The 25,249-nt window shown below is 48.4% G+C and overlaps 1 protein-coding gene across 1 annotated transcript in view; it reads right to left on the bottom strand.

Annotated features, from left to right (window-relative positions):
• Positions 1 to 22,656, bottom strand: part of DIPK1B (divergent protein kinase domain 1B) — a 369,200-nt gene extending 346,544 nt beyond the window's left edge. The window contains exon 1 of the mRNA XM_086921040.1: positions 22,376 to 22,656. Coding sequence (XP_086777166.1) covers positions 22,376 to 22,438 — 63 coding nt within the window. The 5' untranslated portion in view covers positions 22,439 to 22,656. The remainder of the gene's footprint in view (positions 1 to 22,375) is intronic.
• Positions 22,657 to 25,249: the final 2,593 nt, after the last annotated feature.

Below are 25,249 nucleotides of genomic sequence, written 5' to 3'. Positions count from 1 at the left end.
AGTCACAGTGCGCTTTACAAGTACACCCACATTTACATTTACATTGTCGCACAATAGGCATAAGGCTCGTGGTTCGCTTTAAACAAATCAAGAAGCCGGGGCTGGAAGCCTGACCAAAGATATTCAGAGGAGTAAGCGATTGGGCAGGAGAGGCCAGGTACTCCTTTCAACCTCTCGAACGTAGGACAATGACCAGAGTTAATCCTAACAAGCTGACAAGGGTTTGAGGCGGTCAGTGACTGGGCACTCAGAGACAACTCAGTAAATGGTAATAGCTGAGCAGATTGTGCACCAGTCGTGGTCTGGCCAGCTAAGAAGGAACCCTTGATCAGGTGCAATGTACTCCTGAATGCGCAGGAGTAAATCACATTACGCAGTAAAGCTTTTAGCAGCAGGTTTCCTATCTTCTCATCTCTCACTGCACACCCCCAGCTAATCTGCCAGCTAACAGCACGGGTGCGCAGTCATTAGTTTGAAGGATGGCCTAAGAGGAGGAAGAACAGTATTAATGAAAACAGGTGCAATGAGTAAAGAGTGACAAAATAACACGATCAATTATCAAGAAAGAAAAAGGAATCATGGGGGAAGGGTAGGATCTGGCAAGGTGCAACAGAGGTTCGAGAGCATTATGGCAGACATGAGGTGCACCCCGAACACACATATGGGGCGGGGCGCAGTACGATGGGTGGGGGACTGGACAAAGGAGTAAAAGGAGGGCTGCTCCCCAATTTTAATATAAAAACAAAATTTGGGGGTAAAAGCCTGATCTGCCTTGACTGTCATTCATAGACACCATGTTGAGAAAAGATATTAAGTCAGTTCAGGCATAGATTCTTTTCAGAAACGTGCAATGTGTGGCATTCTTAAAGTCCATCCTCTTTCTCTGGGTTGCCATTAGCCTGTGAACCTTACAGTTGTGTATTCATTGGTCACCTGTTGCATCACAACTGCACGCTTCAATGCTTAAGTTGTTATGTCCCAATGCATTATGGTAATTGGAGTAGAGTATTTGATGTATATTCCTCACATCTACTTTCATGCAACTATGAATATTCATTTCACAAGGGTGGGACCTCGGGTTAGTGCAGCAGTGCCAGACTACAGGCAGTTAAATATTCAGTGTGCACAATGTTTCAGTTCCTGTGCAAACAGCATTCTGTGCTGAAAGGAACCCTATCTTCTGATGTGGAGACACCAGAACAATCCAACCAACACAACAACACCTCTGAACCCAAAAACCTGTACTGTAGCCACACACAGAACCTCATCTATAACAAAAGCTCATTGATACAAAGACGTTAATTGAACACCCTAAATTCGCAAAGAACCAAAAATAAAATTAGCGGAACACCCAACATGCTCACTAAGAATAACTGGAATGACACCCATGAAAGATCCTGTGCAGCAAGACAACACACAAACCACAAAAAAGGTGAAAAATGTAAAACCTAGAAAACAACACATATGACATTGGTCCTAATTATCTAGTGGTGGTTAACATTGTGATGGTACTGGGTCGGATGAAGGAAGAGAAGAGTATTTCAGATGAGTCAGTCAAAGAGAATACTCTCCTAACTGCTAGGAGTCAACACAGTATGACAGACCCATAAGAACCTTTACTCTGGAGACCACCACCTGGAAGAAACCTCAAACTTGATGGCTACCTTACAACGTTACCACCAGTTTAACACCCGAATTCGGTAATCAGCAACTGAAAGGTGACCAGCTAATGTTTGCCACAACTTAGCAACACATGTGGTACTCTTTCACCATCATCATAAATCTTTATTTGGATGTAAATATAACAATAAAAAGAGCACAATAACATAATACATACATATCAAAAGGATAAGATAATATACACGCAATATCAATAAAACCATAAAAATGATCAAAACAGCTGGTAAAAAGCCCCTGAAAAGAAAGAAGCGAGAATCTAGATATTACATTGGTTTTAAAATCCTCCAATAGCAGCAACAAAATGAATCCGGTTTAGAATATCTTAATCTCAACCTCGCTCTTAAAAAGTGGGAAACAGCAAATATAAGATGTTCATTGGATAAGATCTGCAAAAACATAAAAGCCGGATAAGCTTGCCTGAAATTCAAGCGTTTCAGTAATGAGATGACAAACAATTCACATACTTAAAAAACAGAACTAAGTGTTGGGGGTCCTGCGGAGCCATATTGTCGCAGCTGCAGGGGTCCAAGAGCCCAGTTGGTTCCAGCCACTGGGGGAAGCCAGAAGGCGATGCAGCAGGTGAAACCTGAATCTGACGAGAATAAATCTACCCCTCTCATTGATAACAATGGGTACTTATGGCTCCATAACCTGAACTATCTTTAAGAGAATATGCCCCCTCACCATAGGTTTCACCAGGTCTGTCTGTTCTTTCTCTTTGTAAGATCAGGTGTTCGAAGAGCTGATCCCTCATCCTTTTCAACTCACAGGGTCTCAGGGATTGGGGGATATGAATTACATCCTCCCTGCCCACTGCTGGTAAAAGCTGCTTTCATATGGAGAATCCAAGGAATGTTATGCATATGGTCAAGAGAACCAGAAAAGATATGCCTGTTTATCTGAGCTCCCTCCCCCGTCCAGATCTTTTTCCCGCATAGCAATGGTCTAAGAGCAATAATGTCTGCTAGGTATTTTATTCCAAGCTAATCATGGACAGAGAAAGACTGTGTACTTTTGGGGACCTGCAACAAGCATCCTAAAACATGATGTTTTCATTAATCTGAATGTTATCAACCTTTGTAAATACTCAAACCTCACTGCTGTATAAAGCCTTACAGACACATTGGCCTGGAAATTCATGATTAATGTGCTGGGGGGGCTAGAACCCAATCTCTGGGTGAAACTAGCCACTGCACCCGTTACCTTAACATGCTCACACTTCCTCCCCTCGGTCAGGGGTTTCCAATTATTGTTCACATGGAACAGTACCCAGAGGTATGAGAAAACCGGGACTGTGGCCAAGGTATTTTATCCCACCTTGAAAGTTTTGGAGCTGGTGGTCTGTAGCCTGACTACCACAATATAGGATGCTGTAAAATTAACTTTGTGATCCAAACTGGTCATAAAGGCAACAAACATATTCAATAATGACTGCAGTCTCACGGCTGTCTGTGCCATGAGAACCGCGCTATCGGCCTACAAAAGAAATGGAAGTGGTCTAGATCCCACCTTCGGACAATTCGCCTGCACTAAGAGAAAGCTTGTTCTAGACCATGAATATATAGGGTGAACGAGAAGGGGGAAAGAATACACCCCTGGCGGACTACCTGCCGGTTCTAAAGGATTGGGGACAATATGTGCACTGGGAGTACCGCATCGAGGCTGAGGTGCAGGCATGTACATCTGATAATAAAACACAATGGACGCATACCTCTGAGCACATCGAGAGAGCTTTAATGCGACTGATGAGCCTTAACAGCACCCACAAATAAAGCCAGGGAGGGGGGGACATTTCACTTGAACCTTTGTGTCTTGGTTTACTTTGCCCGCAGGAAAACCCTTCCATGCTATTATCGGTCCATGGATAAGCCGCTACCCTGTTCCTTTTCGCTGTCTATATATTATACGAAATTGTATGAGGATGCTGACTTTTTCCCTCCCTTTTCTCACCAGTAAACATCCTTTGTCAAGCTTGGATATGAACTATGAAGTATAAATCCCCCATCTGTTACTCTGCAGTTCCCAGTAATGTCCTCATAATGACATAAAATGTGACTGGGAGGCAGGATAGTCTTGACATTATTAGCACTGGTCTTCCACCCCTGGAATGAGTGTAAACGCTCCTTGCTCTGCTCATAAACTGGTGGCCGCCCACATCACCTGACCTGCAGTAACTCCAGCTCTGTCACTTGCAGCCCTCCCCTTCCGGAGATGAGCGGCTGCCGCTGCAGCGGTGCAGAGCCCGAAGGCCAGGCTCTCCCCGCCGCCAGGAGCAGAGGCGCTCAGCGCAGCCAGAGGAAGCAGCAGCGGGCCAGGGCGGCGGTGCACATGCTCTGCGGCGGGAAGATGGCGGCTATGTAGGGAAAAGAAGAACCATTTTGTATCAGTGAACTTTTGTATGATATGGGCCCGCTCACCCACCTTAGGTTCGTAGTGCGGGGAGATCTCTGATGATGAAGCATGCCACCCATGGGTGGGTGAGGAGAATCGTCCTAAGGCACACACCAGCACCCTAACAATACGCCTGAAGACCCAGGGGCCCATATTGTGTTTTTTGGTTATGTGTTTGGGGAAGCGGCCTCTGCGGGTCTTAGAATTTCCTCAGGTCCTCCTTTGTGTATGCTTTTCTATGGTGCCAGCTGTCATCTTTAACAGTACCAACTGCTGTTGTGACCGGCAAGGCACTATCGGCCAGATTCATCAAGGTAAGGAATTGCAAGTCCTTAATAGCAAATTTTAAGGATTCGCTATTAAGGACTCGCAAAACGGGATTCATGTAGGAATCGCAATTGAATTCGCGATTCCCACTGATTCCTTATTTGCGATTAGCTAATTGCTAATCGCAAATAAGGAATAACTCCCAATTCATTCCTATGGGCCTAAAGGCCCATAGCTAATCGCAAATAAGGAAGAGATTTCAAGGGTGCCAGGGGTGTCCAAAGGACACCCTGTAGCACCCCTGAAATGTAATCTACATTGCTGTTGCGCACACACATGTCCAAAGGACATGTGTGTGTATAACATGCAACTTAGAAAAATGCATTTAAATGCATTTTTCTAAGTTTTAGCTATTTACCACGAGGTTTGACCTCGCGGTAAATAGCGGCCCAAAATTGCGATTTCGCAATTTTAAAATGGTTCATGAATTGCATTTAAGGAATCTCAAATAGAGATTCCTTAAATGCAATTCCTTGCAAATGTGCGAATTCTTTAATAGCGAATTTTGCATTTGGGATGATGAATCCCAAATGCAAAAATTGCACTCGCAAAGAGCCAGATTCTCAGAATCTGGCCATTTGCGAGCGCAATTAAGCTTGATGAATCTGGCCGTAAGTCGCCAGTGCTTAATTTGTTAAAAAGTGTGAGGGCCTAAGGTTTTGATTAGAAGCCCTCTGCTGTTGAATGCGGAATGCACGTGGTGACAAACACCAAAGCTGTCTAGTCTTAAGGCCACCTTATGCCTCTTTCTTCCACCACCCAAGGCTTCCTGCCTCTTTATCTCACTCAAGCTGGTTATTTTCATACCTACTTTCTCCCTGTGTTGATGTTGTCTTATCTTTCTACCTTCATCTCTCTATCTCTGGCTAAAAATCTAACAAGAAAAATAAGTCCTGCTGCCCAAAATGAGCGCTGGTACCCACCACCTGCACTCATTGGCACCAACAAGGCTCTGCAAGCCACACATATGATCAAATCAATTTGCAAGAATTTGAGGTCTCTGTATGCAAAATGGGTAAACACGTTTTATTTCCATCCATTTAACTGGAAGGCTTTTACACCAGACCAAAATTGGAGACAACGGATTGTGAAGCATTATATAGCACTGCTTATAAACAATTTTTGATTCGCAGTAGAGTTTTAGAGATCACTTTTCCCTCCTGCAAGCGTAGACCAGGAATACACTGATGCTCAGTGTCAGAAAGCTTGCTTCATGAACTGAAATTCAGTACTGATTCTCTGGCCCTGAAAGTGATAAAAGGCACTGGCGCCCCCACTCTTATGACTTACATCACTAAACACCCTCCTTCCTATACATGCTTTGCGTTCTGCCTCGCATATTGCTTTGGCCATTTGGCCATCGTGGAGGGGAATCTTTTACAGTTTGAATGCCTGGAATCGGCTACCTTGCGTATTGCGCAGCATCACTGGCCACAGAATCTTTCGTCGAGAACGTAAAACGTATCTTTTTGCCTAAAGGTCAAGATTATGTTATTAAGAACAGTGCCTTCCTAATTTTAACATATGGGCTCCTTTTCTCTTTTCTATTCTTTTCTTTTTCAGGGCCAAGATGCCTTTTTTTGGTGTATATTTACACTTAGAAGTACCTGTCTTCCTTAATTCTCTCGGCCTTCCACCTCTCAAAAACTCTACATTTATATATACCTGCAGGTCACCATCAGGACTGAAAGTGCAGCATGCTCAAGGAAAGGCTTGTCCATATAATGGATACAATAGTGTTAAACATTTTTAGAGTACGGGGCAAGAGACGGGATGTTATGCAGCACTGAAACCTTGGGGCACACTCTAGGAACGGGGTCAAACACACCGTATTTGGGATATGTGCTAACTCCACCACCCAGGATAATGGGCGCGCTCAAAGGCACATCACATGGTATCCACCACTTAACCCGAGGACATTTTTCAGGGTGTCCTATGGCCAGGGCTCGAGTCGGGGTAGCACGCAGGTGGACGGCATCCCCCCATTTATTTTACCGGGGGGGGGGGGGGGGCGGGGGGGGGACGCTGTCCCCCCTGCTAAACAGCTGGACTTCAGTCTTTGGCCTCTCTGGGACGAGGGGCTCGGCACCTTTTGTGACGCCACTTCCTGTCGTGCCGTCACTTCCGGTGACAGCGTCCCCCCACTTCTTTTTTTACGACTTGTGCCCTGCCTATGGCTCATGCAGTGAGTAGGCATGTTGGCCTCATCAGGCTTAGCGAAGAAGGCCACAGGGTTCATTTCCCGACACCACTCACCCACCAGCATACCATACACAGGCCTAGCAGGGGCGCACCGAACCCCCAACCCCGGTTTACTACCACAATGTTGAGTTTTAAAAATTGTGAAAAAAAATATGAAAGTCAGAACAGTGACCGAGAAAATACTGTTGATGTTTTTATAGGTTTATTTGCGAGTCCACAACAGGATTCAGCTTGAAGCCCGGTTGAGCTCCTAAGACTGGCATCCTACCATGCAGTGCTTAATTTTAGCCGGTGGTTGAAGGTGGGGCCCACCGGCAGTCATTTTGGAGGATCAACACTTATTTTACCTCATTTGGCTTTTGAGTCAGAGCAAGAGAGAGAAAAACACACAAAGGGGGAAGAAGAGAAAAATGAATAAAATGTGGCAAACAGAGAGCTGGAAACTCCAAGAGTCAGATAACTGGGCAGGGTGTGTCTGGGGTGGATTAGAGATATGGGGTTGAATCAAAAATACGCTGGGTTGGGAGTTAGCACACTGACATTCAGTAACACTAGCCGTAGGCTTCTAAGCAAAACTTTGGGCCCTGACACCCCTTCTTTTAAAAATTAAGTACTGCAGTCCCAAGGCCCCAAAAAATTCGCAGTGATGAGTTCCTTAACAATGAATCTCTGTTATACAAGCAACAGCAAATCACATGTGCTTTACAACAGAAACACGTTTTGTCATGTTACTAGGCAGATTTTAAACCCACCCGTAAGGTCCCAATGTTTCTTGGTGTCAGAGGCGAATAAGGTCTGCGACTAATTACGTATCAACACCGGTCCAAAAAATACAAGACAGCATCTCCTTCTGGAGCTAGGAAAATGTGCTTACTCACCTCCTGCTACTTTTAAAGCACACGTCACAGCTTTCACCAAAGGTGCCTTGAATCCAAGACCCCATAGGGAAGTCATTTCAAAACTCAGCCACATCTGTCCACTGTGACCAAACACCTCCGAATCTTAGAAACCCTAGATCTGCGCGAAGAAGAATTACCTCTGCCCCTCTGCGAGATTTCATCATTATATGCATGAAGTGCATGGTACCGAAACAATCTAATAATGCACATTTCTGTAACTCCTGCACTCCGAGCGTCAGTGCCGCGTCTGCCGCGACACAGCAAAAGGACACACGAGGACCTGGCACACCACAACCACCACGACCCACAAGGGCACACTCCATCTACGCACCCTCCCAACCACACCAAACACACATGCTACACTTGCAGTCACTTGAACAAGTCAACAGCCCTACTAATGCACACAAATAAAGGGCCAACCCACTGATTATTGAGAGTGGGCGTAAATCATGTAATGCAATGTATCCTAATCCATCTGAATCACTAACAATTCCGTGAGGTTACCTATAATTAAGTGAGAAGAGAAATTCAGCGTTTACACAAAAATTACCCTCATGTTCAAAATGGGTGCAAGAAAGCATTTTGCGTAAAAGAAAAAGCGCAAAGGCAACAGAACACGAATAGTGAGCAGCCACTTACTATTCGTTAGCCACTCACTCGCTAAAAGTGCTCTGGGGTAGGATTTTCCCCAACGTACTCATTTATTGCTATTTCTCAGTGCAAAATGCACCCTTGCTCCAAAATGGATGAAAAGAGGAATTCCGCACTAAGAAATATTGGTAAATGCCGCAGAACAGGAACAGTGAGCTCAAGTGGCTTCTCGCTAAATGTGATATTGTGGGAGGATTTTTTTTCCATCAAATTACTTGAGCAGGAGTAATCGCATTGTTACCGGTAATTTCAAAGAGGAACTCAAAATTACCAAAATTACTTGGATTAGTCCACACACTAGGACCTGGAACACCACAACCACAACTCCCCACGAAGGGCACACTCCGCCTATGCACCCTCCCATCCACACCACACACACATGCTGCGGCTTGTAGCTGCTCAGACAAGTCAACAGTCCTACTAATGCACACCAATGAAAGGACAAACCCCTGTTCACGAAGGGTAGGCGAAACTCAAGTAATTCAGTGTAGTCTAATCCGGCGGAAATACCTAAGAATTCCGTGAGGTTACCTATAATTAAGTGAGACGAGCAATTCAGCGTTTACCCAAAAATAACACTCACATTCAAAACGGGTGCGAGAAAGCATCTTGTGCAAAGAAAAAGTGCAAAATGCAACAGAACACGAATAGTGAGCAGCCACTCACATTCGCTAGATGTGCTCTTGGGGTAGGGTTTTCCCCCAACTACTCCAGGCAATTTGTGCTATTTCTTCGTGCAAAATGCACCCTCGCTTCCAAGCTTCCAAAATGGATGCAAAGAGGCATTTTGCACTTAGAAATATTGGTTAATGCAGCAGAACAGGAACAGTGGGCGCGAGTGGCTGCTCGCTAAACGTGATCTTGTTGCAGGATTCTTTTCCCTCAAATTACTTGAGCAGGAGTAATCGCATTATTAGCGGTAATTCCACGTCAAAGAGTAACGCAAAATTACCAAAATTACTCAGATTACGCTGGCGTAACTCGAATTCCACCTGGGCCTACTGAATAAGCACAAATGAAAGAGAAACTAAACAGATACCACTCTAAAATGGCTGGTTCATTATTACTCAATGGTCCGCTGGCTATATTTCCAACATCGTTGTCCTTACTACTGAGCAAAAAGCCTCATTCTTATTCAGACAACAGCCAAAGTGCCCGGTTGATTCTGCCCAGCCATAAACTAAGATAAACATTTTTAAAGCCACAGCTTCTAACTTTTTTTTATTTAATAATCGATTGTTATTTGCTTTATGTACAATATCCTATTTTAGACAAGGCCCACCTGTATTTGTGGAGTTAAATGGTAATACATTTGGGGAAGAATGAATGGCTAGTATAGTTGATAGATATGAGTCCACCCCAAGCTTATGACCATAAGAGGGCTACTCAATGTATCCATCCACATATTACTATTACTATTTAATGCTGACACATTGTAAGCACAGTTTTATTAAACTCGACCACACTTCTTCTCTTCTGGAGACTTTACAACGACTTGTCCCTGGCATAACACAATAACTCCTGGTCTGTGTCTTGCTGCCATTGCTAAGCCTGAACCCTGCTAGAAGTTTATTTCAAATAACCAAGATTTAGTTTCTGTGCGCCAGAGAAAATCCTTAGCAGGTTGGGAACAGTTTTGATTCCTTATATAAAACTAAATCTAGAGCAAACTCTTAACGGCCTGAAGCCATCTCTGGCAACAAAGGAAGGCTTGCTTATGAAGGTTGCAGCATGAAAGCGCCTACGTACACAAACGACAGCAAAATATTTTGCTACTGCCACTGCCGCTTTCAGCCTCAATGATCTCCCTGTGGCCCTCTGAGAAGTTTGCCGTATTTGCTTAATCATTGCATCAATAGACTCAATAAAAACCGCAGGCTGCATGCGGGTCATGGGGTGCCCTGCAGCCTGCAGGCACGCCCCAGATGTGCGCTGCAGGATGACGCAAAGGTCAATGCTCCGAGGCGCCCCGCAGCGCGCGTGCAGCACACGCCACGTGCCTCGAGCAACACACGCCAAGCTCGGAAGTGACGCATGCTTATGGAGTTGATCCTCGTGCTGTTTGTCCAAGGAGTACCAGAGCGCACGCAACCACGTGTGTCAATTACACCTCCAGGACATCCGCTTTCATACCTGCTGCTCTTTATTTACGTGCTTTAAATGGTATCTAAGGCTCAGAAAGAGATACTATTGTGTCATGTACACCAATGCTAATGTGTGATGTCATTGTGGTGTAAAGAAATTCTGCAATCCCCTCTTCTCCCCGCCACCGAATTATAGACCTTGCCCTCAGTCAAACAGTTCAATGAGTTAAGTACTCACCTCTTAACTGTGTTTAATCAGCAGGACCAACTCCAACTCCCATCCTTCCAGGGTTTATACAGTGGCATTGCTGAGTCCTAGCAACATTTCTAATTTATGCCACTGCACTGGGAAATGTTACAAGTGCTGTGTACCAGAAAGTGACTGCGATAACTCTCTCAACCCCGAGCATGGGTACCCGCTGTATAGTATTTGCCTAGCCTGGCTGCCTGTCATTAGTGCATGTTGAGGGTCGCTCACAGCTCCATCCCGGGGGCACCTTATAGAGCTGAGCATTCTACCCGGGCTGCCTGCATTCAGTGCGTGCCATGGACCGCTCCACGGGTGCTCCTAAATGGAATCTATGGAGATCGCTTCAACAAGGCACAATAATTACATCAATATAAACCCCATGTGCTCCATCCATCACTACTCGTCCCTCTGATACACACTTGCATGCAGCAACCATGTCAAGTCATGTCACGTCAGTCAAGTCAGTCAAGTCAGTCAAGCCAAGTCACGTGGTATCAAGTCAGTCAAGTCATGTCAAAACATGTCGTCACGCCAAGTCAAGTCATGTCAAGTAATGTCAAGTCATGTCAAGTCAGTCAAGTCAAGTCATGTGATGTCAAGTCATGTCATCATGTCAAGTCATGTGATGTCAAGTCAGTCATGTCAAGTCTGTCATGTCAAGTCATGTGAATGCATGTCAAGTCATGTCAAGTTAGTCAAGCCAAGTCATGTGATATCGTCAGTCAAGTCGTCACGTTTAGTCATGTCAAGTCAGGTCAAGTCAGTCATGTCAGTCAAGCCATGTCACGTGATATCAAGTCAGTCAAGTCAAGTCATGTCAAAACACGTTGTCACGCCAAGTCAAGTCATGTCAAGTAATGTCAAGTCATGTCAAGTCAGTCATATCAGTCAAGCCATGTCACGTGATATCAAGTCATGTCAAGCCAAATCATGTCAAGTCATGTCAAGTAATGTCAAGTCATGTCAAGTCAGTCAAATCAAGTCATGTCATGTCATGTCAAGTCATGTCGTCATGTCAAGTCATGTGATGTCAAGTCAGTCATGTCAAGTCTGTCATGTCAAGTTATGTCAATGCATGTCAAGTCATGTCAAGTTAGTCAAGCCAAGTCATGTGATATCGTCAGTCAAGTCGTCACGTTTAGTCATGTCAAGTCATGTCATGTCAAGTCATGTCATGCCAATTACTGTCAGGTCACGCCAAGTCATGTCATGTCAAGTCATGTCAAGTCAGTCATGTCAAGTCACATCAAGTCACGTCAAGTCACGTCAAGTCACGTCATGTCACGTCATGTCAAGTCAGTCATGTCAAGTCACATCAAGTCACGTCAAGTCACGTCAAGTCATGTTAGGTCAGTAAAGTCATGTAATGTCAAGCCATGTCATGTTAAGTGGCGTGAATGCATGTCATGGCAAGTCGAGTCAGTCAAGTCAAGTCAAGTCATGTAGTGATGTCAAGTCATGCCAAATCAGGGTAAAAGCACTACTAGGGTCAATTATGGACAGCCCTAAACTCTTCCCATAAAGGCCACACTGCACTGCAGACCTCTTCCACCCAAGCACTCAGCCATGGTGTGGTGTGTGGCCTGTCGAATAATATACATTAACTGTATGCTGTGTGCAGACACCTCGGGAGATATTAACATTCTTTACCACAGAGCTGATTCTGAAATGCATAAGAACTGCATTTAGCTACATAAAACTTTATAAATAAATAAATACATTTCACTGGATCCCATTAGACGTCTTCAGCCCAGATTAAGAGTATGGAGGATCACTATGAGGAAACTCCAGGACTTTGGGCAGACAGAACTACTGTTACAGGCCAGAACTTCCCACATAATTCCTGCTATTGTGAGTTAATTCCCATGGAATGGGGAATTCGTGCGCGCACCTGGTTTTACCGGGAGGAATTATGCACGGCATTCCCAGTTTCGTGTGAATTAATGCACATATTTATCACCTGCTGGTAAATGTGTAAGGGAAGTCTGGATTGCGACAGGGGAGGGAGCAGGGATGAGAGAGGAGAGGAGAGAGAGAGAGAGAGGAAGCCAGCAGGGGACCATTGTATCTTTCTTGCCAGAGAAAAAGAGCCGCAGGGAAGGAGGGGCAGGGCTGTTCTGCTTGTGCAGCACAAGCTTCATGCGGTTTGCTGCCTGAATCACCATGTGGTAAAATCAGATCTGTTTTGTTCCCCTGAGAAAATCAGGTGCATGAATAATGGGCCAGCCATGCTCAAGCATAGCTGTATACCACTCGACTCCGCCTGACTGAGACGCCTGACTCTGATCCACCCAACTCCCATCCACCGAACTATTTCACCTGACTCCGATCCGTCTGACCCCCATCCGCCCGACTAATCCACCTTACTTCGATCTGCCAGACTCCAATCCGCCCAAATCCAATCCACCCGAATTCAATCCGCCCGACTCCCATCTGCCCGACTCCCATCCGCCCGACTCCCATCTGTCTGATTCTGATCAGCCCGACTCCCATCCGCCCGTTTCCCATCAGCCCGAATCCCACCTAACTTCGATCTGCCCGACTCCAATCCGCCCAACTCCAATCCACCCGAATTCAATCCGCCCAACTCCCATCCGCCTGACTAATCCACCTAACTTCGATCTGCCCGACTCAATCCGCCCAACTCCAATCCACCCGAATTCAATCCGCCCGACTCCCATCTGCCCGACTCCCATCCGCCCGACTCCCATCTGTCTGATTCTGATCAGCCCGACTCCCATCCGCCCGTTTCCCATCAGCCCGAATCCCATCCGCCCGACTCCCATCCGCCCCATTCCCATCTGCCCGACTCAAAAGGCCCTGGCTTCTCATTTAGATGTTCTAAATATCGTTGTTTTACGTTGGTGATTTGCTCCTATGTGCAAAGCTTCTAAAAGTTCAAATCCATGAATTATTGGAGGAATCTGAACTGGTAATGGAGCCCTCCTCTAGCACACATCCTTTATATATCTAAGCCTCACTACCAGTGCTTAATTTGTGCCGGCGGTTGCCACTGGCATTCATTTTATGGAGACCAGTACTTATTATTCCTCATTAGATATGGAGCGAGACCAAGAGAGATAAAAACACACAAACGAGAAAGAGAGGGGAAGATAAACACAGAAAAAACGGCACAAAGTGAGAAAACAGGCAGGGCGAGAGTGGAATAAAGGGGCAGCAGTGTCTGGTGAGGATTCAAGAGTCCTGAGGATTCAGAGCAGTGGTGTCTAAACCGTTCTGGTCAGCGCTCTACAAAAAAACATATCTAACTCCATCCAGATGATGGCCTCCAGGCCGCATCGTGTCAACACGGAGCAAGAAATGTGATCATCGCGCAAGGGGAGGGATATTGTAGTTATGTATTGACGGATGGGCCATTGCATTCTGTAAGAAGATCCTTCCCTTTTCAATGTCAGGCCGCACTCACCTCCGGCTTAGCCTCATATTATGAACCTTACCACCATTGTCTGAGGTCTACATTTACAAGGAACAAGCTATCGCCTGATCAAATTCTACAGGTAGAAGAATGCCAAGGAGAAGAGAGATCCGGCAATGAAAAGTAGGCAACTGGAGGTGAGTTTTTGATGCCCGCTGAGGGAAATGCAGCGCTGAAGCCTGGGCTCATAGATTGACTGCTGCAATGTTGAGGGCCCTGCAGATTGGCAGGTCAGCCTTTCATGACAGGAGAACGGTTGACAGTGCAAAACAGGATAATAGGAACATTTATCTGGCTGTGGTCAGGTTCTTAGAGGCACAAGGGATTCGTGCCAGGTGTGTATTAATATTCCTACTTTAGAATTCACTTAGGGCGTCATGCCGCAACAGTAGCTGCTTCAGGACGTGTTCTTAATGTTCAGTAAATAGAACAGAAACAGCAAGAGACTACAATGATGAATCGACTGAAAAAAGAAATTTTGGGAAAAAACAATGTAAATATAACATTCATTTCTATACATATATCTCAAGATCAAGGTTTTACATGAAATGATATTCTAAGATCTAAACTTGTATATTCAGATCTGTACAGAAGCCAACATTTTATCTTAAGAACGACTTGGGGGCCCTTTTTTTAAATCAGATGGTGGATTAGTAGAACACATGAGGTGGGACAATTTTCAGACTGGGGGTGCTGCTATCAATGTGGCATCACTGAACTCTAGAGATTCTGAAAAATGCAAACATCACACAAAGAACAAGTGTTGCAGATGAGTCACACTCATTCATCAGAAGAGTGGTAAGGGTGTGGTATGTAGCAGGTGTTACATTTTGGAGCACACTGTCACAACTGTATTACTAAAGCATGGTGTGGTAGGGTCTGTCATTGACGGACAGAATATTTCCCATTGAAAGGACCACTTAAGTTGAAACAGGCATATAATTTTACTGATAAAACGATACAGCACGCAAACGATAATTTGAAGAAATTGGTTTTCAGTGAATATTTGTCATTGTCACATCACCTAGGAGAGTGCCTTGTTTGATTCCATTAAATCTTTCATTTGTTTCCATCACACTTCAGAATTAGAAAAAGTGCACCTCATTTGTGCTTTCCTGTTTATCTTTAAATATTTGGACAGTTAATTCATAGTTATTTACATTTTGTTGGGTATTAGAAGAAAAAGATCCTACAGCTCTTCCTTGCACACAAGCAAGATTGTCGCATACTTCACTTAAAAAAAATTCTCATACAAAGCTGTAGGAGAAAGAAAAGTAAACACCAGTCTCCGTGTTAAAAGAATAAGCAGCAGCCTGTCAGGAGATTTTACCTGACATTTGAATGAGTGGAGAAGTGTGGCACAATGGTTAGAGCGGCAGACCCTGATGCAGAGGTCTAGCCCGGGACCAGGGTTCAATTCCCCGCCTCGGCGGGTCTTGGGCTCAAAATTCCACGGACCTGATAATTCTCGCCTCGGTGCCTATTCCAATCATGGAGTCCCACTCTGCAACTCTGGGCAATAGCTTGCTTAATCTCCACAACAGCCCCCACAATCCTAAGGATGCCTGGCCTTCACCTTGGGGGTGCCCAGGAGTGGATGCCTCACAGAGAAAGCCAGGATGGGTTCCACAGCGGTATTTGTACATGCGCCTTGAGACCCTTGCGGGTGAGTAGTGCGCTATACAAGTATCAATTTACATTTACATTTTTCTTCGAATGCACAGCAAGTGCTACAAGGTACAAAACAAAATCCACCACCAGTGTGGTTATTTTGGGGGTGCTGCAGCACCCCCCACCACACACACCCTTACTCCCAGTGTTTAAATGGGAAGATGAGGAAGTAACATTCTGGGAAGGAGGTGGGATTAAGATATCACTGGAAGATCAAAACCACGGGAACGGACTCGGAGTGGTAGGAGTTTGGGCAGGAAGCGGGGGACAGGTGTCACTCCCCTCACAATGGTCAGTCAATGTGTCCTACATACAAAATGATGCCCCCCATCTATAATACCATGAGCCCCACTTGTGATTCCAGCCCTGCACATACGTTTCAGACTGAATAAGGGTCACTTGAGGAGCGGGAGGGGCCACCAGGGATACCTTTACACGACAATGCACCCCACATTGGATCAATATAAGCGACACCCTGGCGTGAAAGAGACGGCTTCGTGTTTACCTCGACTCTAGTCTTGGCAAGACCCCAAAATGAGGCTGGTAATATATGAAACAGCCCCCCATTCAGAGGGCAGAAAACTAAAACTAAAACTGTACCTAGATAAAAAGTTGTATAAAGAAAACAACACAAAAAATAAGCACAGGGCCCATTACTGAAAAAACATCAACATGGCGTAACGAGAAAGAGAAAACCAATGCAGGAAAAAAAGCATGGGAACAATGGCATGCAAATGAGTCGTGAATATATTTGCATATATCCGGGGCTTTAAGAAGAGCTTTCTTTGTATTTTTGAGTCCCAGTCCAAGATAGTTGAGATTCAGTCTTCCAAAACACAAATACTAGTGTGCGCGAGGAAGGAAAGGGTGGGGATCTTTGTGACAAACAAGGTTGGGTGTCTGGTGGCAGTGATGGTATGCCACGTGTAACCATCAGGCTTGAATTTCTCATCATGTTTAAAGGTCAATTTGACCTAACATTCAATACGTTTTTGGCTGAAACCCCAGGACTGGCTCATGGTGTCACAAACGACGGAGCCACCGTATTGTATCTGACAAGTGACACATCATACCCCTGTTGGGGTTGAAGAGAAGGGTCAAAAAGAAAGCAAGCGCGCAGTTGTTTGAATGCTGCCCCCAGGGCACATTTCCACAATCTCATGCAATGAATGTTTCATACACCCCCTGGACCTCCCTACAAATGTCAGGCGGAACAGACAAAAGCGATTCCTCAGAACATGGCAAAATCTCTGAAAATTCATGTCCTGTGCTCCATGGAACGATTTAGGGCTACAAAAGCAAAGTATGAGGCTCCTGCAGAAGCACAAAACAGGAAATTAAACCTAATACTTCAGGTAGAGGAAAACTGGATATAGCCCTGGTTAGAGCTAAGGGCCACTAGAATTATGCAGCACTGGAAGAGCCAATTAGGGATTGATTACGATGTCATTAAGAAAGGCTCCGAATAGCTTTTGGTTAGTCCGAATCCGATTCGGAAGCCTCCTTTCTGACTGACTCAGACACTTTTCCGAACGATGGCTGGAAACTGTTCGGACTTTTCGATTTGGTTCCGAACGGCATTTGGAGCAACCGAGTTGGTCAGACTGGAATCGAACTGTGTTTCCGACTGAGTGAGTAGGATGCCAGATTCGGACAGCCTTTCCGAGTTGGTTGTTCTGACAAAGATCGGCTGTCAGAATCTCACTTTGGGGGCCAGTAGTAGCCCCCCTTTCACCTGGAGTTTTCTGAATAGGGCCTGTGGGGGTACCCATGAGTCCCCCTTTCCAGACATGCAAAGGGTGGCAGGCTCCATGGGGTGACTGCCACAGGGTGCATGATTTTCTTCAACCACACCTTTCTTTAATGGGAGCCTGTGTAGTCAATCGGAACACAGGCTCCCAATTAAGTCAATGGGAATCCGACTGAACGGTGTTCGGACACCGTAATCGGTCGGTCGGGCTCCCGGAACCCAAGCTGTTCGGAAAGCATTCCAAAATTGCTTCGGTCGGACTGCTTTCCGAACACCATCGTCAGGGCCGGACTGGGAACCACAACCGGCCCTGGCAAAGTCCTCGGCCGCCCCCTTCCCCCCCCCCCCCACTCGGGGGGGTTGAGGTGTCGCCGAGCTCTTTGGCGGGGCCGGTTTTCGGACGATTTTGGTACAGGCCCGAGTTTGCAGCTATGCTGCAAAAAAGGCCCTGTAACAAAAACGGCCCCCAGGGGCCAAAACTGGCCCCCACTCGTGCAGCGCACCGAGGGATTGCCCGGTGCCTGCTATGGCCAGTCCGGCCCTGACCATCGTAATCTGCACCTAGATGACAGACTAAATTATGTGGCAAGGAAAGGCACATGTTGCGGCATAATATAGCACATTCTGTGGCTGTACTATTTCGCTCTGATACAATACACATTCATTCTCTCTGAGCAGCTTTCTTCGCCTCGGTACCAGTTTAACACCCAATGAACCACTTAACATCTGAAAGATGAACATTTGTAAAGGGTCTGTTTAAACATTTGGTGGCAGTGACTACTCTAATGTTACGTACTAACCAATAATGGCACTTTTGGGGTGTGCTGGAAGTATATCCGGAGTGCTGCCGTCATGTGCCCTGTTGTGAACACAGTGATGCCGACGTGCGTGCCAGACCTTGCAGGGACCCGTGCACGAGCAGTGCTCTTGGGAGTCTGCGCGCGCTGTCCGTGCCCAGAATAATCCTGGTCATGAAGGAGCAACGCTGAAGTCCAGCAAAGGGGGAACATGGGAGATGGGAGTCAGAGGGGAGGCGGGTGGGAACCAATCAGAAGGAAATATGAAAGTGAGGCTGGCAAGGAGAATTGATGTATGTATATAGCGCTGAGAAGTAAGCAGGGGCCTATCTCCAAGCCTGTTTCAACGGAAGGGTATTCCCTGCGGTTTTTTGTAGAGTGCCACGAATCACCCTAGGCAGACATCGAAGCACTAGCCCCGTAGGCGGGCGCTTGTAGATGTGTGGAGCTGAAGCGTGTTGTGATATCTTTCCTTTGCTTTGGCGATTGAAAGAGACGCTGGTCAGGCCTTCATGAGGGCCTGCAAAGGGGTTTCTACCCAGCCTTCGCTTCCTAGCCCCGGAGACCCATGGATGCAGTCTCTAACACCATAACACCACCACAGACCCTGCACTCTTGGGGAGGGGGGGGGGCTTTGGGGAGGGGGGTCACCAAGTGCAGCGATGAACAGCTAACTCGCAGACACAACATTATGCTCCCCAAAGCAAGCACCAGTCTCGTTGTAACTATCTTACGTTTTGCAGACTTACTGCATTTTTACGTTCTTCTATATGTGCGTCCTTCGTCTAAGTGCTTCGAAGTGGCTGAAAGTTTACATATTGGTGCTACAGAACACGTACGTACATCAATTAAATGAATATGCTCTTGGGCTAGCTGCACAGCAAAGACGCTCTCTGCACCACTCCCACACGAGCCATAAAAATGTATAGATTACTTACTTTTGTGTTAAATAAATAGATATTTTAAAAAACAAATAAAAATGATGTTCCGACTAAGGTGTGAAATTGGTGTCTAATAAATACATGTTTTAAAACAATTAATATTAATCATGTATCATTGGCACTGGAGTACAAGGTTCGAAACTGGTATTGAACACTGACAAGCTGTGTGCAAGTTATATGGTCATAAAAATACATGAATGATGGATGGATGCAGGATGGATGATGGGTGGGTGGATGGGTGGATGCATGAATGGATGCAGGATGAATGATGGGTGGATGGATGCATGAATGAATGATGGATGCAGGATGGGTGGGTGGATGCATGAATGAATGATGGATGCAGGATGGATGGATGGATGCAGGATGGATGATGGATGGGTGGATGGATGGATACATGAATGCATGATGGGTGCAGGATGGATGCAGGATGGATGGATGGATGGATGGGTGCATGAATGAATGATGGATGCAGGATGGATGGGTGGATGGATGGGTGGATGCACGAATGAATGATGGATGCAGGATGGATGGATGGGTGGATGCATGAATGAATGATGGATGCAGGATGGATGGGTGGATGGATGAGTGGATGCATGAATGAATGATGGATGCAGGATGGATGCAGAATTGGTGGGTGGATGGATGGATGGGTGGATGCATGAATGAATGATGGATGCAGGATCGATGCAGGATGGATTGGTGGGTGGATGCATGAATGAATGATGGATGCAGGATGGATGGGTGGGTGGATGCATGAATGAATGATGGATGCAGGATGGATGGGTGGATGTATGAATGAATGATGTATGGATGCAGGATGGGTGGGTGGATGGATGGGTGGATGCATGAATGATGTATGGATGGATGCAAGGTGGTTCGGGCTCGCTCGCTCGCTGCAATATGCAAATTAGTTTACGCCTCACCACTTTCAAATGTCACCAGCCGCCCCTGGAATACAATCTCTTATTCGCAGCGCTTAGAAACCGCAGAGGTGCGAATACGATGCGCGCTACATGGCCACACATTAGTATGCTTCCCTCCAAAAGTCAGAGCCAGGCTACGGCAATGAGAACCCATCCGGCCTTGCTGTCGGATTGGATGACTTCCTGAGCGGCGCACGTGACATTCTGCACTCTGCGGTTCTTTCTAATTCACCCTAACAGCGGATATTGGTCAATCTATCATCTATCTACCTAAAGCTTTGGAAAATAAGGAAAGAATAATATGGCTCTTCATAGAATATTGTTCATTTAACATCAATCCGCCATTATCGGCCTTTATAAAGCAGCGAGCCTGTCTTGTGGGGAAAAGACCTCGGAATGGCCTGCTTTGGGCACAATTCCGCGACCCGCGGGGCTCCCCAGTGGCTCGGCCGGCACGATTTAGCACCCATTTGGGTACAGTTAATAAGGAGCCGCCAAGACTTCCATGACAGAAACATACGAGGAGTAAGAGACGTGTTTGTTTCAGGAAAAAAAGTGATCAGTGTAGGGGGAGGGTCAGTGAGTTAATGCACCTGCTGAATCAACCTGCAAGCCTGCAGCTCGAAGGTTCGACGCCACTTCCGAGAGCCATTACAGTGCTACGAGGCGCCGAGAGGAAGCGCTATATATGACACGTTTAGTGAATGTGTGTCACTTCTGCTATGATCACATTCCATTAAACACGGATGGCTGTGTTATCCATTCCAGGGATGAACACTGCCATCCCTGCCCTGGGCGGCGTCACACCCGTCACTTCCAGCACTGGGTGTGAAGGCTGGGCTGCACCTGCGCGTGGGAGGTGAGCCTGCCGGTCCTCACCGGACAGGAAGAAACCAGCGAATCACGTGTCAGTCACACGCGACGACGTCACAAGCAACACGACGGCGTCACACAGAGCACCGCGACGTCACACAGAGCACAACGACGTCACACTGAACATCCCTGGCAGCGTAGCCCCCATCCCACTTAGAAAGAAGTTATGCAGACGCCTGGCCAATATGAGTCTTGTATTCTAGTCGCAGGAATGACCCAGTCACCCAGGTAGAAAGGAGACAAGTGCCAGCCGCATCACCACCTGCCCAGCGCCAACACCCACTCACAGCAACAAGGCAGGCGCATCCGGAGCAGCATTCTTTAGTGACCTGTGAAGTATCTGACGACCCCTATAGAAAGAAGGCACCGGTGCGTAGCCCAGCATGACGCAGTGAGCGGCCTGCCCTCATCCACAAAGAAGCCATATTTACCCTCAGCAGCGCTACACACCGAATGGAAAATGTAGGGCCTGCCCATCCTGTGCAGAAAGAAGCAAGACAGTTGCCGGCATCACTTACATATGCCGGCTCTAGTCAAATACCTGACACGCTTATTCAAAGAGGCCCTCCAGATGCCCCTACACAGAAAGAAGGTGCACAGATGGCCGGCCCAGCATTACTACAAATTCAATGCCCAGCGAGGTACCGACCCCAACACAGAAAGAAGGCACACAGATGCCCAGACCAGCATTACTACACATTCAATGCCCAGCGAGGTACCGACCCCAACACAGAAAGAAGGCACACAGATGCCCAGACCAGCATTACCACAAATGCAATGCCCAATGAGGAACGTGCCACCCAAACAGAGAAAAGAGGCACACAGACGTCCAGCATTACCACATACTATATGCCCAGAGAGGAACCTGCCCCCCCCCCCCCCACACACACACAGAGAAAGGAGGCACACAGATGGCAAGTCCAACATTATCGCATATTCAGTACTCAGTAAGGTACTCACCCCCCCACACACACACAGGCAGAGAAAGGAGGCACACAGATGCCAAGCCTAGCATTATCGCATATTCAGTACTCAGTAAGGTACTCACCCCCACCCCCCCACACACACAGGCAGAGAAAGGAGGTACACAGATGCCAAGCCTAGCATTACCACATATTAAATGCCCAGCAAGGTACCTACCCCCACCCTCACACAGAAAATAATGCACAAAGATGCACAGTCCAGCATTACCACATATTCAAATATTCAATACCCAATGAGGATTCTGCCCCCCCCCCCCCCCCCCCCAACACAGAAAAATGAGGCACACAGATGCCCAGCATTACTACACATTCAGTGCCAAGTAAGGTACCTGCTCCCCGTCCTCACAGAGAAAAAGGGCACACAGATGCTCAGCCCAGTATTATCAAGTATGCAGTGCTCAGTAAGGTACCCCCCCCCCCCACCCCTCCACACACACACGCACATAGAGGAGGCACACAGATGCACAGGCCAACATTTCCCCATATTCAATATTCAATGCCCAGTGAGGTGGCTTACCTGCATGCCCTTTGAGAGCGGGCAGAGCAGCACGAGGTGCACGAACCTCCGGAGCCTCCTCATCCTGGCACCGGTGGGCAGGGGGCAGAAGAGGCGGATCTCTGAGGGCAGATGGGCACTTAGAGGGAGGGTACTTTGCCAGGGGGGAGCATGGGGCCCTCTGCTCTGGACCTCAATCAGTTCTGATGTGCCAGCATCCCCCGGCTTCAGAGGAGGGCTGTGGATGTGCCAGGGGTGGGGGCGCAGGGTCAGCGGGTTAGCGTGTGGAGGGGCCGCGGTGGCAAGGTAGTTCCTCTCTGAGGAGGGGTAATGCAGTCAAGTGAGTCTCCTGGCTGGAGGCGGAGTGATGCAGGCAGGTCTCGGAGGTTGTTACAGGAAGATCCACAGGCTAGAGAGGGGAGTGATGCAGGTAGATCTTGTAGATGGTTACAGACAGGTCATCTGGCTGGAGAGGGGAGTGATGCAGGCAGGTCTCGGAGGCTGTTGCAGGCAGGTCCTCAAGCTAGAGAGAGGAGTGGTACAGGATGGTACTCTGCCTGTAGTGTCAAGGTGTAGGCAGGCAGGTGTCCTCAAGAAGATAGATTCCACAGATAGCGCCTTGAGGCTATTGCAGGCAGGTCGCCTGGCAGGTGAAAGATGCCACAGTCGCGTCCTGGTGGTTCTTACAGGCAGTTCATGCTGCTGGACAGCGACGGGGACGTGGACTTTACCTGGGGTTGTTCCACGCAGGACACATGGCCGAATACAGGCGAAGATACATGCAGTTTTTAGGAGAGGAGGCGAATATACAGGCAGATAGTGGAGGTCTCTGCAGGCATGCCCTCCGACTGGAGAGTTAGGAAGGTGGTGGAAGTCCTTAGGGCATTCACAGGCAGGTCCCCTGGATGGAACGGAGGGAAGAAGGTCGCAGGCAGACCCCGGAGACCGAGGCAGCCAGGTCCGGTGGAGAGTGGACAGTGCAGGCTGGTGTCCTGGAGTGTTGCAGGAAGTACCTCTCGAGGAGGTTCGAGTTTGACTGCTCCAGGTGACTGGTGTAGGCAGGATCTCTGGGCAAAGGGCGAGGGAGAATCGTCCAGGTCGTTGTTACAGAGAGATGAGAAGGATAACAGCACAGGTAGGTCGTGGGGTTGGTGCAGGCAAGTTCCCAGAAGGACTGTTATGCAGGCAGGTACTGGCAGGTGCTGCAGGCAGGCGCTAGCCTCCTTGAGAGGAGATTGATGCAGGCAGGAATTGGTAGTTGCTGCAGGCAGGCGCTAGCCCCCTGGAGGAGACAATGATGCAGGCAGGTATTGGTGATTGCTGCAGGGAGGTGCTAGCCTCATAGAGAGGACACTGATGCAGGCAGGTATTGGAAGTTGCTGCAGGCAGGTGCTAGCTTCCCGGAGAGGACAATGATGCAGGCAGGTATTGCTAGTTGCTGCAGGCTGGTGCTAGCCTCCCGGAGAGGACAATGATGCAGGCAGGTATTGGAAGTTGCTGCAGGCAGGTACTCTAGAGAAGATAGAGGGTTCAGGCAGATCTCATAGGTTGTTCCGGGCAGATCCAGGGAGGGCGGAGAAACGCTTCACGCCGTCCCAGTTGAGTCCTGAGTAGGAAGTTGGGGCAGGCTAGTCCCAGGGGGCGTGGCAGACTGTTTCTAGGGCGAGCTGCAGGCTGGGTCCAGGGGGTGCTGCAGGCTGGGTCCAGCGGACGCTGCTGTCCCTACCCTGGGCTGCTGCAGGCTGGGTCCCGAGGATGCTGCAAGATGGGCTCAGAGAGGACTGCAGGCTAGTCCCAGGGGGCGTGGCAGAGTGTTTCTAGTGCGAGCTGCAGGCTGGATCCAGGGGGTGCTGCAGGCTGGGTCCAGGAGACGCTGCTGTCTCTACCCTTGGCTGCTGCAGGCTGGGTCCCGAGGATGCTGCAAGATGGGCTCAGAGAGGACTGCAGGCTTGTACCAGGGATGCTGCAGGCTGGGTCCCCGGGGATGCTGCAGGCTTGGTCCCCGGGGATGCAGCAGGCTGGGTCCCGGGGATGCTGCAGGCTTGGTCCCCGGGGATGCTGCAGGCTAGGTCCCTGTGGAGGCTGCAGGCTGGGTCCCCGGGGATGCTGCAGGCTTGGTCCCTGGGGATGCTGCAGGCTTGGTCCCTGGGGATGCTGCAGGCTGGGTCCTGGGGATGCTGCAGGCTGGGTCCCTAGGGATGCTGCAGGCTGGGTCCCTGGGGATGCTGCAGGCTTGGTCCCTGGGGATGCTGCAGGCTGGGTCCCTGGGGATGCTGCAGGCTTGGTCCCTGGGGATGCTGCAGGCTGGGTCCCGGGGATGCTGCAGGCTGGGCCCCGTGGATGGTGCAGGCTGGGTCCCTGGGGATGCGGCAGGCTGGGTCCCTGGGGATGCTGCAGGCTGGGTCCCCGGGGATGCTGCAGGCTGGGTCCCTGGTGGTGCTGCAGGCTGGGTCCCTGGGGATGCTGTAGGCTGGGTCCCTGGGGATGCTGCAGGCTGGGTCCCTGTGCAAGCTGCAGGCTGGTCCCAAGGGCTCCTAACGTCTGGCACCCCGGAGTTACAGCAGGCTTGGCCAGGAGGTGGCCGCACTGAGGGTCCCGGGGTTGTCTCGAGAGAGGGTGCTGCTGTGTAGGATGGCAGCCGGACACTGGTTCAGAGGGGCCGGGGGTCAGGACACTCCTCTCTTACACGCTGTGTCAGGGGACGTCAGACCGGTGGGGGGAAGGAGGGGTCTGGCGGTGGGGGTGGGCAGAGAGTGGCTCGTGGCTGGGGCTGGCTGCTCAGAGGGCAGGAAGCTGACGCTAGAGAGTCGACCCGCTGCTAGGAAGAGCTTCTCCCCCGAGGCAGGACGGGGCTCGCACTGGTCAGGGGGCTGCAGGTGGCTGGCGTCCAGTCCG

This window comes from Lissotriton vulgaris, chromosome 5, assembly GCF_964263255.1.
Source record: "Lissotriton vulgaris chromosome 5, aLisVul1.2, whole genome shotgun sequence".
Taxonomy (NCBI): Eukaryota; Metazoa; Chordata; class Amphibia; order Caudata; family Salamandridae; genus Lissotriton; species Lissotriton vulgaris.
Note: the sequence above shows the minus strand (reverse complement) of the source record. Positions and strands in the feature narration are given on the sequence as shown.